This window comes from Hevea brasiliensis, chromosome 11, assembly GCF_030052815.1.
Source record: "Hevea brasiliensis isolate MT/VB/25A 57/8 chromosome 11, ASM3005281v1, whole genome shotgun sequence".
Taxonomy (NCBI): Eukaryota; Viridiplantae; Streptophyta; class Magnoliopsida; order Malpighiales; family Euphorbiaceae; genus Hevea; species Hevea brasiliensis.
In genome coordinates, this window is record NC_079503.1 from 49,844,846 (window position 1) to 49,861,440 (window position 16,595).

The following is a 16,595-nucleotide window of genomic DNA, read 5'->3' on the forward strand; positions in this document are numbered from 1 at the left end:
TTTTATTCTTTGATTTCTCTTGTGATCTTAATGCATACTATGTGTTAGTATCCACTTAGTATTGATCACAGATATTAATTTAAAGACTGAAAGGTGAAGGTTAATATTAGAAAATCAAAATTGTTATTTTAGTTTAGATAATTATTTTAGACTTTATTTTTTTTAATTTAGATTTAATTATTATTTCTCTATACAATTTGATCGTCTAGCTAATTAAAATCATTATAGCTTGATACTCAACACGATTCTTATAGGAATGATACTCTATTCATTACTTTATTACTTGTTAGCGATCCATGCACTTACGGTGATTATAAAACTAGCAAACAAATTTCAATCAACAAATACTAACAAATTGATTATACTAGAAAGAAATTATTTTCAGTACGAAAATCACTGAATGCTCTATTTACAAGTGGGTCTCAAGAAATGCCACGATTGCCAACCCAGCAGCCCAGACATCATCATCCAACACATGCTCTGCAGGAGAGTGACTTATGCCTCCACGGCAGCGGACAAATAGCATCCCAACCTGTTCAAATTGTTACAGGACATCAAATTAAGTACGTGTTCATGTAGTGAAAATTTAATGTTTAGACGACGTTAGCGAAGCTGAGGAAAAACCTTAGATAGATGAGACATGGCCATTGCATCATGTCCTGCTCCACTCATTAATATAGGAACTTCATCTTGAATCTCACCAGTCATTCTCTTGAGTGCAACATTGGCTGCAAACTTCAGCTGTGAACTTAGTTCGGAATCACAGACCACTGCTTTTGCATCGTGCTGAAATAAGCGATAACACAGGAAGTTGTCATTAATTTTACTTGTAATAATAACAAATGCATCAAATGATGCTATTTTAAATTGGTTATACTTGTAAAGAAAAAAATACAAATTATGCAGAGAAAGTAATTGCCATTACTATTATTAGTCAAGAATTAGTAGTCTTCACCTTGCTTTCAACGATGCAAGAAACAGAGCGCCTATCACATATTTGATACATCTGATTAGATAATTCATAAAGGACAGCTTCACGTCCCATATCATCCATAGCACGTATATCTACCGTGAAAGTTACCTACAACCAATAATTTGATTTTAACAGTTACTGCCGAATCATAGGAATATAATGTATTCCCATGCACTCATTAAAATGATCAGGAAACCCAGAAAACAGTTTCTTACCTGGCCTGGAATGACATTACTTGCACTTGGCCATGTGGATATCTCCCCAACAGTACAAACAAGGGAACTGGAAAGTGATTCAATTGTTGAATCATTGCACTGATCATCATAAGACAGAAAATCTTTAGGATTTTTACAGAGCCTTTCCAACAGTACAATTAACTCTGCAGCAGCAGCCATGGGGTCTTGCCGTAAAGACATTGGAACAGTGCCAGCATGCCCTTGTGAGCCTTTCACCACAACCTGCATTTTTTATGGGATAAATATATTAAAATAATTTTAAAAAAATCTTGAAATTCAGTACATCACATTTTGGTCCTCACGTTTTTAGAAATCAAGCACTATGGACCTTAGGTCATGTTAGACTATGACTTGTGGGACTAGGAACAAATCCCATATCAGCAATGTACAAGAAAATTATAAGGTATAAATGTTGGTAAACTAAAGCAAAATGGCTTGCTGATGCATTTGCATTGTATAGGCATTTAAGGACTGCATTTGTTGCATTTTCATTCATATTTAACTAGTTTGTTGCATAGTTTCAAGCATTTTTTATTATATTTTAAAAAAACCTGTTAATCCCACCTAATCCCTTGATTTTTATATTATATCAAGCATATTAATGAATCCAAAGAACCAAGGATGAGTCTGAAAGAAGTTCGAAGGTTGAAAGTAAAGTTTTGGAAGCAAAAGGAATTCCACAAGGCGTGTAATCATAGTACACAGCCTGAGCAATATTGCACTGTAGAATACAAAGTGCACAGCCCGTGCAAAGTGATCCATGCAACCTTCTGTACAAAGGAAATCCAAGAAATAAGGACAATAGAACATTACATGGCCTAACCCATGCAACATTGCACAGGCCATGCAAATACTTCAGATAGGAATTTTAACTCGATTTTCCTTCTTTCTCACTCGATTCGAGAGTATTTCTAAGGTTTCTAGAACTCTAAAATAAGAATTTTTATACCAGATATAAATATACTAAGTCAGGATTTGAGAGGGAAGAACCTTTCTACATTCAAAAGAGCACATCATCCTCAAGAGAGGCAAAAGGAGACAAACAAATCTGCAAGGTTTTTAGAGAAGTTTTTAGCTAAAATTTCAAAAGTTCAAGGTTGCAACTCTCCATCTAGGCCTTTTCATTCAATTTCTTCTCATGTCTTTTCTACTGAATATGGGTAGGATCTTACTGATCTCATTCATTTATCTCCACGCTCTTTTGGATGGGTGACCATGTAGCTTCCAGCAATGTACCTTAGTATGCCTTGATTTTCCACAGTAATCACAGTGTAAATGATCCTTATCTAATAGACCATTAAGAGGGACATGTGACTATTCTTGTAACACCCCCACACTAAGTAGTCTATACATTCTACTGTTTCGGTGACTAGTGTCTGTTCGGCCAGTCAGAATGTTTAGAACCATATCTAAGTCATCTAGAGAAGCCATAAAGAAAAATTAATAGAAATCACATGAAGGTGAAATGAAAATAAGAAAAATCAAGCATAATCGATTAAATAAGCCGAGGTCCCGCCGATAGGTAACCGACCCAAGAAGCAACCGTGAGCTCAGTTGCCACCCTAAATTCGTGTGAGACCCCATGACACCCTAGGTCAAGGGATAATTGCGAAACTATTAGGAACTAGAAAACCATAAGAAAAAAAAAAAAAGAGAACAAGCTCAAATAAGTGAATCAGCACTCAAAGAATTACCAAGCACTATTGGAAAGATGAATTGAATCGATGATGGGCATTTTGGTCAATTCACCCCTAGAGGTGATTTTTGACCTAAGTATCCACTTAAAGGTATGAGGTTAAAATAATAAAAAATAGCTAAAAATATAGAGATGTGTAGAGAAAAGAAAATGAAAGAAATGAAAAATCTTAATTTTAATGCTTTATGACATTATTACCTAAGTATGACCTAATTAAATTTATAATTTTAAATTTTATAAATTTGGGGAAAATTATATGTAAAAAAAGACATTAAAAAAAAAAATAAATTATCTTCTTCTTCAAAAATTCAGCTGGCTCTCTCTCTCTCATTCTCTCAAATTTCTTCCATTTTCACCTAAGCCTAAGCTTAAATCTCCACTTTCCTTCCATAAACCTCCCACCAAATTAGTAGAAAATCTCAAATTAAACCTTAATTTGAAGATTAGAAGCAAAGAAAGTAGAATAAGCTTGAAGGTTTGGAAGATTGGGAGAACTCCATAAGAGGTAAGTGAACCATCTAGCTTCCTTTACACTTCATTTCTTGAAATTAAGTTTAATTTTGAAGAATTGAGATAAGAAATTGAAGATAACATACATGTATGGAGGGATTAAAAATTCGGCCAGCCATGGGGGGAGTATGGTTTGAGGTGATTTAATGGAATTGAACATGTAATCTTGCTTAAATGATGATGTGGACATGATTTGAGTAGTGAATTGCATGAGAATTGCATGTGCATGAAATTGTGAAGAAGAAAATTAGGGTTTTGGTGAGAACTAGGGTTTTGGTAAAATGTTGACCAATTGATGTTTATAATGTTTAATTATGGCCATTTAGTGTGTTTAGAAATGAGAATTGATAGATGGAATTGAGAAAATTAATGGTTATTGAACTGCTGAATTATGGACCTTTGAGTCCAGTGGATTTGAATGGCCATAATTAGAGTTACACAATTCCAATTGGTGTGAAGCCAATTGGAGATGAAACATAAGACTTAAGGCCACATTTTTCATGAAGAAACCTTGATAAAAAACTAGCCATAAGTTGGTCTAAAAATTGCTTAAATCAGGAATTAGTGTCCTGGACCTGAGCAGAAATGACCAAATGAACAGTGTTTGGTCAATTAGGCATAACTCATTGTAGAAAACTCCAAATAACCTGATTTTTGAACCTGTGGAAAGCTTAAACATAGTAGAACATTTCTTATAAAAACCATGAGCCCAAATTGCCCAAATTCTGACTCTAACCCAATCAATTTGCCAGAACAAGTTAGGTCAATAATTCTGCCAGAACCAAATTTGACCTAAAAATCCTGGACAAATGGTCATCCGATCAGTTTTGGCAAAAATGTCATAACTTGGTCCACAAAACTGCAAATGCAGTGATTCAAAAATCAAAATCTTCATAAGACCTAGAACTAAAACTTTAATGTTTTGACCAGAACCCAAAATCAAATGCAACTTAGAGAAATTGCTAGGACAAGTTAGAAATCTAATTCTTGAAATTCCTACACCTGCTTAGATTTACCACTTGATACCCGAATGATAAATAAACCATAACTTTCACAACAAAACTCCATATGGAGTGATTCAAACTGGAAAATAAAACTAAGACATATAGGTACAATTTTTATGAAGAATACCTCATCAAATTATTACTAGAACTAAGTTGAAATTGGGTTCAAAAGTCAGGGCATAAATCTGTCCAGAACCCAAACTTTTTGAAATTGCTTAAGTAACTTAGGCATTCATTTGGCATTTGATTAATTAGCTATTAGTGGTAATTGAATTAAATATTACAACATCTCCATTATGTATTTTCAGTAGAGAAAGAAATCTCAAAAGACAATGAGAAGTTGAACTAAGAAGAAGATAAAGAGGTTTGTGCACAACTAATTTTAATTATTTGTTTTTCATTTGGAAATTGATTTCAATAAATGTGTTTGAATGATTTTTTATTGTTATAGCATTGAGAAATTAATTTGAAAAATAGTGTGTTGCCTACTCTATAAGTGAAAATTTTGAATAAAATGTGATTAGTGATTTGTAATGAAATATTTGAATGAAATTATTTGAATTGATTTTTGAAACCACACTTGGCATGACAAATTTTATTGTGTTCCTCCTCCATTTATGAAGTTGAGTTTGATTATGTTTCCTCCCTCTTTGGCTTGCTAGTTGAGGTTAAGTTCGGATGAGTACACATGTAGCTAACTAGCCTCCCTTATTAATTTCGGTTAGTGTGGTTGTAGATTGCTTTGTCGTGGTATACAACACGGCATTATTTGAAAATTGTGTCGTGACCTAAATTGTGTGAATTGTGACAACACTAGTGTTTGAAATTATTTTGATAAAATGATTTTGAAAATATGAATGTTAGATAATGATTTATAAATGGATGAATATGAAGAACTCTTATTACATTTTTAGTGGTTTGTGTTTATTTCAAGTATTAAATTATGGTTGTGCACTACTGAGTATAATACTCAGCGATAGCTTGTTATGCTGTCGCAAATAAGAATAATGAGAAGTCTGCATAGAAGGCTGAGTGAGCAGTAAATTGAAGCATTTTGTGGTTTCATTTCCGGATATATTAAAAATACCTATTGTATTTTCCTTTTTGATGGAATTACAATTACATATATGTATGTAACCATGAATATTGAGCAATTGTATAAAAAGTCTCTTCTAATATTTAAGTTGTAAATATTGAAATTTTATTTTTGTATCTATGTGTTAATTTCCTTGAAATGAGAATGGGAAATGAATTGTGAAATGTTGAAAATATTGAGTTGGATTTGGATATTATTGCAAATTGTTTTTTCAAGTGAATTGAATAACTATTTTTTTATATTTATAGCCGTTATTCTGCCAAAATTTTTGTAAAATTTTAAAAATGCAGAAAAAAAAATTTATGACATCTAACCAAATTTTAAAAGGACACTTTAACCACTATTTTATGATTACTTAAAACTCTCAAATGTATTAGAATTATTTTAAAATCACTTGTAGTATATTTAATGAGTTATTGGTAGGTAAAGTACGGTAATTAATTAGGTATACTATGGGATTATGTTATGTTTTACAGAAAGGTAAGGTATGACATGTTTTAATGGTATCAGAGCTAGTTTTCAAAGTATGTTTTGAGCTACGAATTTGAGATATTTCTTTATTAGTACAACTGCTCAATATTATTGATTGATACATATGATGCATTACATCATGAATATGGACTAATGAAGGAAAATTTCCTTTGGATTGGTGGTTTAGGAGGTAGAAATTGTTGTGAATCGAAATGGAAGAGAGGGACCATTCGCCAGAATAGTCTGCTGCAGTAAAAGCTCAAGGTGAGGCTCCAACTCCTCAGAGTGAGGGAGCCCCAGCTGCACCAACTCCCCCGACGCAATTCCCTGCTCAATTTATGCATTAAATGGCTACCTTATTCCAGCAAATGGCTGGAAATGTTCCTGCACCAGCACCGGTACCACCTCCAGTGCAACCACCAACCCCAGTCAGACATTATGAAAAGTTAAAGAAGTATGGGGCTGAGGAATTTAAAGGCATAGTAGATCCTCTGGAAGCAGAACAGTGGCTTGAGAGGATGGAAAGAGTATTCAAAATGCTGTATTGCACTGATGATCTGAAGTTTGAGTATTCAGTGTCCTTACTACAAGGAGATGCATATGAGTGATAGAAGACCATCCCACATAGTTTAGTGGAGCCTTCAGTTCTAACATGAGCAGATTTTCTAAGGAAGTTTAGGCAAAAGTTGGTTTCTAACACATATGTAGATATGAAATTACAAGAATTTCTCAGTTTGAAGCAGGGGAACATGATTGTAGCCGAAAATGAAAGGGAATTTTCTCACCTCAGTCATTATGCCGGGAACTTACTTACTACTGCCAGGGACAGATGTAAACGATTTGAAGTCGGATTAAGGCCTAGTTTGAGACTGTAAGTAGTGGGGTTCAGACACTCGTACTTCTCAGAACTAATTTCACAAGTCCTGGAGCTAGAAAGAATTGAAATTGAAGGGACAGTTAAAAAGGAAACAGAAGAAAAAGATAAGAGTGGGAAAACTTCGAGCTAAGCTTCTGATAGTGGGTCAGGAAAGAGGAAATATTTTGGAGGATTCAGCTTTCGCAAGTCTAGTAGAGGTAAATCCTCAGGACAGAGGCCACCCAAGTCTACCTAACAGACACCCAGGGGGGCAGTGTCAGTCCGTACCTGTGAAATATGTGGAAAGGTGCATGGAGGAATATGCTATAGAGCCACATGGGCATGTTATAATTGTGGCGACACTGGTCATTTTGCTAAAGATTGTACAAGTGCATGCCGTTCTGGACCACCTACTACTCCAGAGGGATCAGCCCAAGGTTCTACCCCCAAAAGTTCACCATCAGTTAGTAGAGGCCGGGACAGAGGTAGGGTTAGTACATCTGGTAGCCAAGGTACTGTGAACCAGCCAGAGCAGGGTGGTACACCAGCCAGAGTGTACACCATAAGACAGAGGGAAGAGACTGAGACATCCGATGTGGTGACTGGTACTTTTTCCATCTTTGATCAAGATGTTTGTGCTAATTGATCCTAGCTCCACACATTCATATGCCAGTATTAATATTATATATTCTGCTGCTATGCCTTGCTTAAAAATGGATTATGATGTGTTAGTAACCAGTCCTTTGGGACAGGAGGTTAAGGTAAACATAATGTATAAGGATTTTCCTTTGGTGATCCAAGGACATACTTTCCTATCCGATTTGATTGAATTGCCCTTCCGGGATTATGATATCACCTTGGACATGGATTGGTTAGCCAGACATCATGCTATAATTAACTGTAGATTGAAGACAATCACTTTTGGTCTCCTTCAGTATGGTGATGAGGTAATACATGGGAAGAGGCAATTATTGCCATCAAATCTCATTTCAGCTGCACTTGCTAGAAAGATGGTTAGAAAGAGGTGTGAAGCATATTTGGCCCACGTGATAGACACCCAAGTAGAAAGTTCAGCATTGAGGGATATTCTTATTGTATGTGACTTTCCTGATGTTTTTCCTGAAGAATTACCAGGATTAACTCCGGAAAGAGAAGTGCAGTTTGAAATAGAGGTTATACCTAGTGTGGAACCAATCTCCATTACTCCATATAGAATGGCACCTGCTGAGTTGAAAGAGTTGAAGGTACAATTACAGGAATTACTTGATAAGGACTTCATCCGCCCTAGTGTGTCACCTTGAGGAGCACTAGTACTATTCGTCAAGAAGAAAGATGGTACTCTCCGTCTGTGTATTGACTACAAACAGTTGAATAAGATAACCATAAAGAATAGATATTCATTGCCTCGCATAGATGATTTATTTGATCAGTTGAAGGATGCAGCTATGTTCTCCAAAATTGACTTGAGATCGAGTTATTACCAGTTAAGGGTACAAGAACAGAGCATTTCAAAAACTGCCCTCAGGACTCGATATGGCCACTACAAGTTCTTAGTAATGCCATTCGGGTTGACTAATGCTCCAGTTGCTTTCATGGACATGATGAACACTATCTTCAGGCCATATTTAGATAAATTTGTTGTGGTATTCATTGATGACATTCTGGTATATTCAAGGAATGCAAATGAGCATGATAGGCATCTGAGAATTATGCTATAAACCTTAAGGGAGAAACATTTGTATGCCAAGATGTCGAAGTGTGAATTTTGACTGAAGGAAATTGCTTTCTTGAGGCACATTGTATCAACTGAAGGTATTAAAGTGGATCCCAGCAAGGTAGAAGCTATCCTTAACTGGAAGCCACCCAGAAATGTTACAGAAGTTCACAGTTTTCTAGGCTTAGCTAGTTACTACCGTCGTTTTGTAAAGGGATTCTCCATGTTAGCATCTCCACTGACCAAGCTGCTCAAGAAAGATATGAAATTTCAGTGGACTGATAAATGTCAGCAAAGTTTTGATGAGTTAAAGAGATGTTTAATTGAAACTCCAGTCCTAACTTTACCCACTCCGGGTAAAGAGTATACTGTATACAGTAATGCTTCTCATAATGGGTTAGGCTGTATGCTGATGCAAGATAGAAATATCATTACCTATGCTTCATGCCAGCTAAAACCCCATGAAAGGAATTATCCTACACATGACTTGAAGCTTGCTGCTATAGTATTTGCTTTGAAAATCTAGAGACATTATTTGTATAGTGAGAAATGTTACATCTATACAGATCACAAAAGCTTGAAATATCTAGGTACACAGAAAGAATTAAATTTGAGACAAATGCGATAGCTAGAGCTGATAAAATATTATGATTGCCTGATAGACTATCAGCCGGGGAAAGCAAATGTGGTAGCTGATGCTTTGAGTCACAAAACTGTAACACTCCTAATTTTTAAATTAATTATTTTATTTTGTTTAAATTTTAGGAAATTATTTGAAATTTTTCGAATTTTAAAAATCGGATTCAATTTTTCGAAAATATAAAACTTAGATGATTTTTAAAAATTAATTTAAAGACCATATAGCAAAACTAAAAATATATTTAGACTCTACGAATTTTTTTGAGTTTTCTAGAATTATTTCGAAATTTTTGGGCCTCGTTTTCGATCCTAAAACAGAGTAAAAATTTAAAATTTTATATCCTAAATCGGATCGGCCGAATCGAACCGGACCGGATCGGACCGGTCGAAACGGACACCATTTCCTTTTCTTCTTCCCTTTGCGCACGCGCCTGACACTCCCTCTCTCTCTCTCGTTTTCTCTCTCCTCCTCTCGCCGCCCCACCGCCTTCCCAGCTCGCCGCCCCAGCCTGTCCCCCTCACCGGCCGTCGCATGAGACGCCGGGAAAACGCGCCTGAAGATGCTCCAACGCGCAGAGCGCCAATTCTGGCCGATTATGGCCGATTCGGCCACCAATCGGACCGGTCTTGTTCCAAACCTCATCTACACTTCGAGTGCTTTCCATAGACACCAAGAACACCAAAATCTATCAAACGGTTTGCCCAATTTTCGTCCGGAAAGTTTTAACCCATTTCGACTTTTAGGCTAAATTTCTCGCAAACCGTGAACCCCACGAGAAAATCGAGAGTACCGGAGTGCTTAACTCGTCGAGAGCTTCACAGCAATACCAATTTCAAAATTTTTCGATACAGTTTTTTAGTGGGTCCCGTGAAACTTCGTAGTGTTTTTCTGAGTACTAAATGAGCTTAGAAAATTCCGTAAAAATTTATATACTAACCCCCGTGTTGTGGGCTTCGTGTAGGTACCTTCAACTCGCGAAAATTCAACGGTTGCCCGGGTTTATAAATTTCAGGCAGGGCAGACAGGCTACCGAAAAATTCTTGGAATTGGGACGAGATTTTAGCTACCCCACCATTGTCAGACGTCCCGAGAGCGTTCTCGGGGTTGAAATCGGCGTAGGTAAACCCAAGCCTTACTTTTTTTTAATTATTTAGTACTTGAATTGGATTAAAAAATCTATAGAATATTCGTGGTAGCTTAGAAAATTATAATTCTTTTTGCATTAACTTAGTAATATTGCTAAGGACTGCGGGGCAAAGTTTTAAAATTTTTACAGCTCATTTGGGTAGTTTTTGCAAAAGGGTTAATTATAAGGACTAAACTGTAATTTTTCCTACTATGATTGTTGACTTTTTGGATGAGCCCAAGAGGAGCTGTGTGATGTGATTGAGTTGTGGGTGTGTGATTTGTGGATATAGAAGTGCGTTTTAAGCCCTTTTGTAGGGTGGGTAGATCCTAGGTACCGGGGAGACTGCTAGATTTTCGACACGACTTAGGACATCTTTGGTCTTTTCTTAGTTTGTATTGAGTCAAATGTATTAAATAATTATAATAAAATTGTCAGGTGAGCCGGGACAGCCTTCCTCCTCCGCCCAGCCACCATAGTGACTTCGGTTAAGTCTGTGAGCAAAATATTAATTTTAATTGTAATTTCGATATTATTATATATTCAAGCATGCTCATGCATCACTTATAAATATGTATCTATATAGTTAAACACTAGGCACGTTTTATATTGCATTCATAATTGTTGAAATACCATGGATGTTATTTGTGATAATTTGGAGCAATGTGTATGTGTGGTGTGCATGTGGTATGGTATTGGATATGGACAGGACAGGTAGACACGGCTTGAGAGACACTCGCTGGGATCCGGTCCTTCGGGGTAGACACGGCTTGAGAGACACTCGCTGGGACCCCGCATTTGGTTTATTAAGCCAAAATCCGGCTTGAGAGACTCACTGGCAGAGGTTGAATTAAGAAGGCTATATAGGGATCAGCTCCCATATATGTATTGTTTAACAGTGTTGGATGTGTGAGTGCTCTAAATTGCCTTTTTATTGTTATGATATGAAAATTATGACGATATTGCATTTCACTCCACATGGTGCATTAGCTTCAGATAGTTATAGAAATTATGGTTAAAATTGATATTTTACTCTCTAAGTCTAACGCTCACTCCTGTTCATCTATTTTTCCAGGCTACAGGAGGATTATTTGTTGTGACTCCACATGTGTTAATGTATTTTGTACAATTGAGTTAAATTTTTAGACTCCACATGTGTTAGAAGCACTTATTTTTATTTTGGGCCTGTATTATAAAAGTTATGTTAGACCCGTAAAATTATTAACTATATGCATGATGAGATTGGATGAGGGAGCTAAGCTCCCATTTGAGTTATGACATTTTAATTATGTGGAGGGTGAGCTGAGCTCACCAATTTATTATCTATTGTGTTTACAAGTCGAACGAGTCAAAAACTCCCCGTTAAATGGTCCATTTTATGGCCGGACTCTGTCCGGTTGAATTCTTGAAATTGGGCCCAAATGGGCCTTAGAGTTGGGTTGAGGAATAGTTAGGCTTACTACAGGCTTCGGGAGCGTTAGGCTGGCCCAGATCCTAGTGCCGGTCCGGCCCATAGGTTGGGTCGTGACAAACGTAGGATCAGAGCTTAGGCTCCAGATTCATAAGGAATATTTATCTAAGGTGTTTGGAAGAGTCTAATAGGAGTCACATGAGGAAAATAGGGTCCACATTCGTCTTGCATTATCATCTTTACTTCTAGTTTCTGCTTTATATAATTGTGTGTAAATATAAGTCTATAGAGCTGTGTAACATGCCGTTTTGAATTTTATGGGCTAATGCTGTTGAATTTTAGGAAAATGCGTAGAAGCAGACGAGCTAACACTGCACCAGAACCGGATGTGCCTGACGAGGTGTCAGCACAGGATGAGGCGCCTGCCCCGAGGAGGTGGGGTAGGAGGCTTAGAACTGCTCAAGTAGAAGAGCAGTTGCCACCAGTTCAGAATCGATCTTTTTATGACTCAGGGTCCCATGGACCCAATGGCAACTACCTTAGCCGGATTGCAGAGAATCATCGATATAATGGCACAGTATATAATCCACCCTCCCCAACAGCAGTAGCCCACTGCACCAAGAGGGAAACCTTACAAACAAATAATAAATTTCAAGAAGTTGGTGTCTGGTACTTATGATGTGTCAGACGATGCCTATTGGTTTTTGAATTCCTGCAAACAGGCAAGGATAAAGTTGTAGTTGACTGATATGAGGCTTATAGAGAGTGTGCAGCATGTATTGGGGCTAATGCCAAGACAGTTGATGACAGACTACGTACTACCTCATATTGAGGGATTATCTTGGACCCAATTTGTGGAATTGTTTATCAACAGGTTTGTGCCAAAAAGTTTCAGAGATCAAAAGCAGTAGGCCTTTGAGACCTTAAGGTAAAATGACAGATCTGTAGATGAATATGCTACAGAATTTCTAGAACTGAGCAGGTATGCCCCTACAGCAATGGCTACAGAAAGTATGAAGGTAACAAGGTTCCTAAAGGGGCTGGACAGGAGGTATGCAAACCTGGCAATTATGTATGATCAGTCTTTTGATATGGTAGTTGATCAAGCCCGACAGATTGAGATTAGCTATACAGGAGATGACAGTGGAAGAGCGAAAAAGAATAGAGCAGAAGGTTCTTCAAGTGTTCCCTACACGGGTACCACGGATAGTAGCGGTCAAAGTCACTACAGAGAAAGAGGTAGAAGCAATAAGAAGGGTGGTTTTAAACACAAATCTCGAGGATTCAGACTAAAGTACGGATCCAGCAGTGGTCATAGCTCAAGTTATAATAGTTCTGGGTCTGGTTCAGGATCCTCCTTTGCACCTTGCACACAGTGTAGAAGAGGACATTCAGGACCTTGTATGATGGGTTCAGGGGTATTTTTCCAATGTGGCCAGCAGTGTCACTTTGCTAGAGAATATCCAGTGTTCAGCGAGCCACAGATAGGGTCACAGGGTTCTGTTGTAAATGTTCCTCGTCAGTTGTATGCTGGTGCTTCCAGCATGGCAAGCAGTCAGTTCAATGGCCAACAGGACCGAGGACAAGGAGAACGTGGATTTGGATGCAGGTCAGGAGGTAGAAATCAATATCAAGGTTCTGCAACGCAGGGTAGGGGTCAAGCTTGAGTTTTCACCTTGACCCACCAGGATGCTCAGGCTTCCAATGCAGTTGTAGCAGGCATTATTCTAGTCTGTTCCTATGAGGCTTGTGTTTTGATAGATCCGGGTGCTACGCACTCATTTGTCTCCCTAGTTTTTGCCATGAGATTGGGTAGGAACCATACAACTTTAGAATGCCCTTTGTTTGTAGCTACCCGGCTTAGTGACAACATAGATGTGGATATGATTTTTCCGAGTAGCTCAGTAGTAGTGGATGGAAGAATCCTCCCAGCAGATTTGATTCCCTTACTAGTAATGGATTTCGATATAATTTTGGGAATGGATTGGTTGGCAACTCATTATGTCACTTTAGACTGCAGGAATAAAAATGTGTATTTTCACATACCTGGTGTGAAAGAGTTTAGCTTTGATGGTGACAGAAACGTGGCTCCATATAATTTAGTGTCAGTAATTAGTGCTAGAAAAATGTTGAGGCATGGATGTCAAGGGTATTTGGCATTGATGAGAGGCACATCTGTAAAAGGTGTTAACATGGAAAATGTTTCCGTTGTCAGAGAATTCATGGATGTCTTCCCTGAGGAGCTTTCAGGGTTGCCACCAAGAAGAGAAATAGAGTTCTGCATTAATGTTGTGCCAAGTACAAACCCCATATCAATGCCGCCTTACAGGATGGCACCAGCAGAAATTGAAAGAGCTAAAGGAGTAATTACAGGAGCTTTTGGACAAGGGTTTTATACGTCCAAGCACTTCACCTTGGGGTACTCCTGTTCTATTTGTGAGAAAGAAAGATGGGTCCTTGAGGTTGTGTATTGATTATAGACAGCTGAACAAGGTGACTGTGAAGAACAAGTATCCACTTCCTCGGATCAATAATCTGTTTGATCAGCTCCAAGGGGCTAGATTCTTTTCCAAAATAGACTTACGATCAGGCTACCATCAGTTGAGAATCAGAAATGAGGATGTGTCCAAGACAGCATTCAGGACAAGATATGGTCTTTATGAGTTCTTGGTAATATCTTTTGGACTCACTAATGCATCAGCGGCCTTCATGGACTTGATAAACAGAGTGTTCAGGCCATTCCTAGACTATTTTGTCATCATATTCATAGATGACATTTTGGTATACTCTCGGACCGAGGAAAAACACGTGTGACATTTGAGGATGTGTGTTGCAGACTTTGAGGGAGCACCAGCTATATGCCAAATTTTCAAAATGAAAATTTTGGCTAGAAAGCATCTTATTCTTGGAACATGTGATTTCTAGTGAAAGCATTCAACTGAATCCCAAGAAAATTGAGGTTGTAACTGGTTGGCTTAGGCCTACAACAGTCACTGAGGTGCGAAATTTTCTGGGCCTAGCTGGCTACTATAGGCGTTTTGTGCAGGATTTTTCCAAAATAGCAGCTCCCTTAACTATATTAACTCGGAAGAATGTTCAATTCATTTGGATAGATGATTGTGAGGAGAGTTTCCAAAAGCTTAAGAAGTGTCTAACCACTACCTCTGTGTTGACATTACCGATGAGTGGTGAAGGATATACCATGTACTATGATGCCTCCAGAGTTGGCATAAGGTGTGTTTTGATGCAGAATGGAAAAGTAGTGGCTTATACTTCAAGACAGCTAAAGAGGCATGAGCAGAACTACCCCACCCATGATTTGAAAATAGCAGCTGTAGTCTTTGCACTAAAGATTTGGAGACACTACCTGTATGGTGAAGTGTGCGAGATATACACTGACCACAAGAGTTTGAAGTACATCTTCTAACAGAGGGATTTAAATTTGAGACAGAGGAGATGGATGGAGCCCAGTACCACCCTGGGAAGGCCAATGTAGTAGCAGATGCTTTGAACAGAAAATCTTCTGGCAGCTTGGCGCACATATCAACGGAGAAGAGACCGTTGATTCAGGAAGTACATGAGTTGATGGATTAAAGTCTGATTTTAGATCTTTCTGATGAGGGGGTATTGTTAGCCCATTTTTCAGTGAGACCAGACCTGCAAGATAGAGTCAGAGTTTCCCAGCACAGAGACCAACAATTGATGAAGATCATAGAAAGAGTATAGCATGGTGAAGGTGGTGAGTTTATATTTGCCAATGATGGCGCCCTTATGCAAGGTTTCAGGATATGTGTGCCCGACGTGGACAATCTCAGAAATGAAATCATGCGAGAGGCACTCTATACACTGTAAATGTCCACCCAGGCTCCACCAAGATGTATCATAGTGTGAAAAATAGCAACTGATGGAATGGTATGAAGAGAGACATAGCAGACTTTATGTCCAAGTGCTTGACTTATCAGAAGGTGAAGTTTGAACACCAGAGGGCGTCAGGGAAGCTGCAAGAGCTCTCTATCCCATAATAGAAGTGGAAAATGATTACTATGGATTTTGTGACTGGGTTGCCTCGTACCATGCGGGGATATGATTCGATATAGGTAATTGTAGGCCGTCTGACTAAATCAGCTCATTTCTTGCTTGTGAAGACCACATATTCTGTTGCACAGTACGCTCGGCTTTATATTCGAGAAATAGTCAGATTGCATGGAGTTCCTGCTTCCATAATATCTGACAGAGGGCCCCAGTTCACTTCTCGGTTTTAGAGGAAGTTGTAGGACGCACTTGGCACACAGTTGAACTTTAGTTCCGCTTTCCACCCTCAAACAGACGGGCAGTCCGAAAGGACAATCCAAACACTAAAAGACATGCTTCGCATGTGTGTTTTGAATTTTGGAGGTCAATGGGATTATCAGCTACCCTTGATGGAGTTTTCCTACAACAACAGTTATCATTCCAGTATAGAGATGGCACCCTATGAGGCATTATATGGCAGAAAGTGTAGGTCTCCTCTGTGTTGGACGGAAATGGGAGAAGCGAGGGTGCATCATATAGACCTAGGGTAGTACACTTCAAAGATAGTTTCTTTAATCAGGGAATGATTGAAAACAGCCTTTAGTAGGCAGACGAGTTATGCAGATCACAGACAGAGGGATGTAGAGTTCGCAGTAGGCGATTACATGTTCCCGAAGGTTTCTCCGATGAAGGGAGTCATGAGATTTGAAAAAAAGAGCAAGTTGGCACCTTGATATATTAGATCTATTGAGGTTACTGATAGAATTGAAGCAGTTGCCTATCGGTTGGAATTACCATCCAACCTTTCTCATGTTCATCCTGTATTTCACATCTCCATGCTCAGAAAATAC

General features: G+C 38.2%; 1 protein-coding gene across 1 annotated transcript in view; it reads right to left on the bottom strand.

Moving 5' to 3' along the window:
* Positions 1-245: 245 nt before the first annotated feature.
* The window catches only part of LOC110634260 (allantoate deiminase 2), a 39,804-nt gene continuing 23,454 nt past the window's right edge, over positions 246-16,595 (bottom strand). The window contains exons 9-12 of the mRNA XM_021783204.2: positions 1,189-1,431; positions 956-1,081; positions 625-786; positions 246-532 (exon numbers count right to left, since the gene is read on the bottom strand). Of these exons, the coding sequence (XP_021638896.2) occupies positions 410-532; positions 625-786; positions 956-1,081; positions 1,189-1,431 (654 nt within the window). The 3' untranslated portion in view covers positions 246-409. The remainder of the gene's footprint in view (positions 533-624; positions 787-955; positions 1,082-1,188; positions 1,432-16,595) is intronic.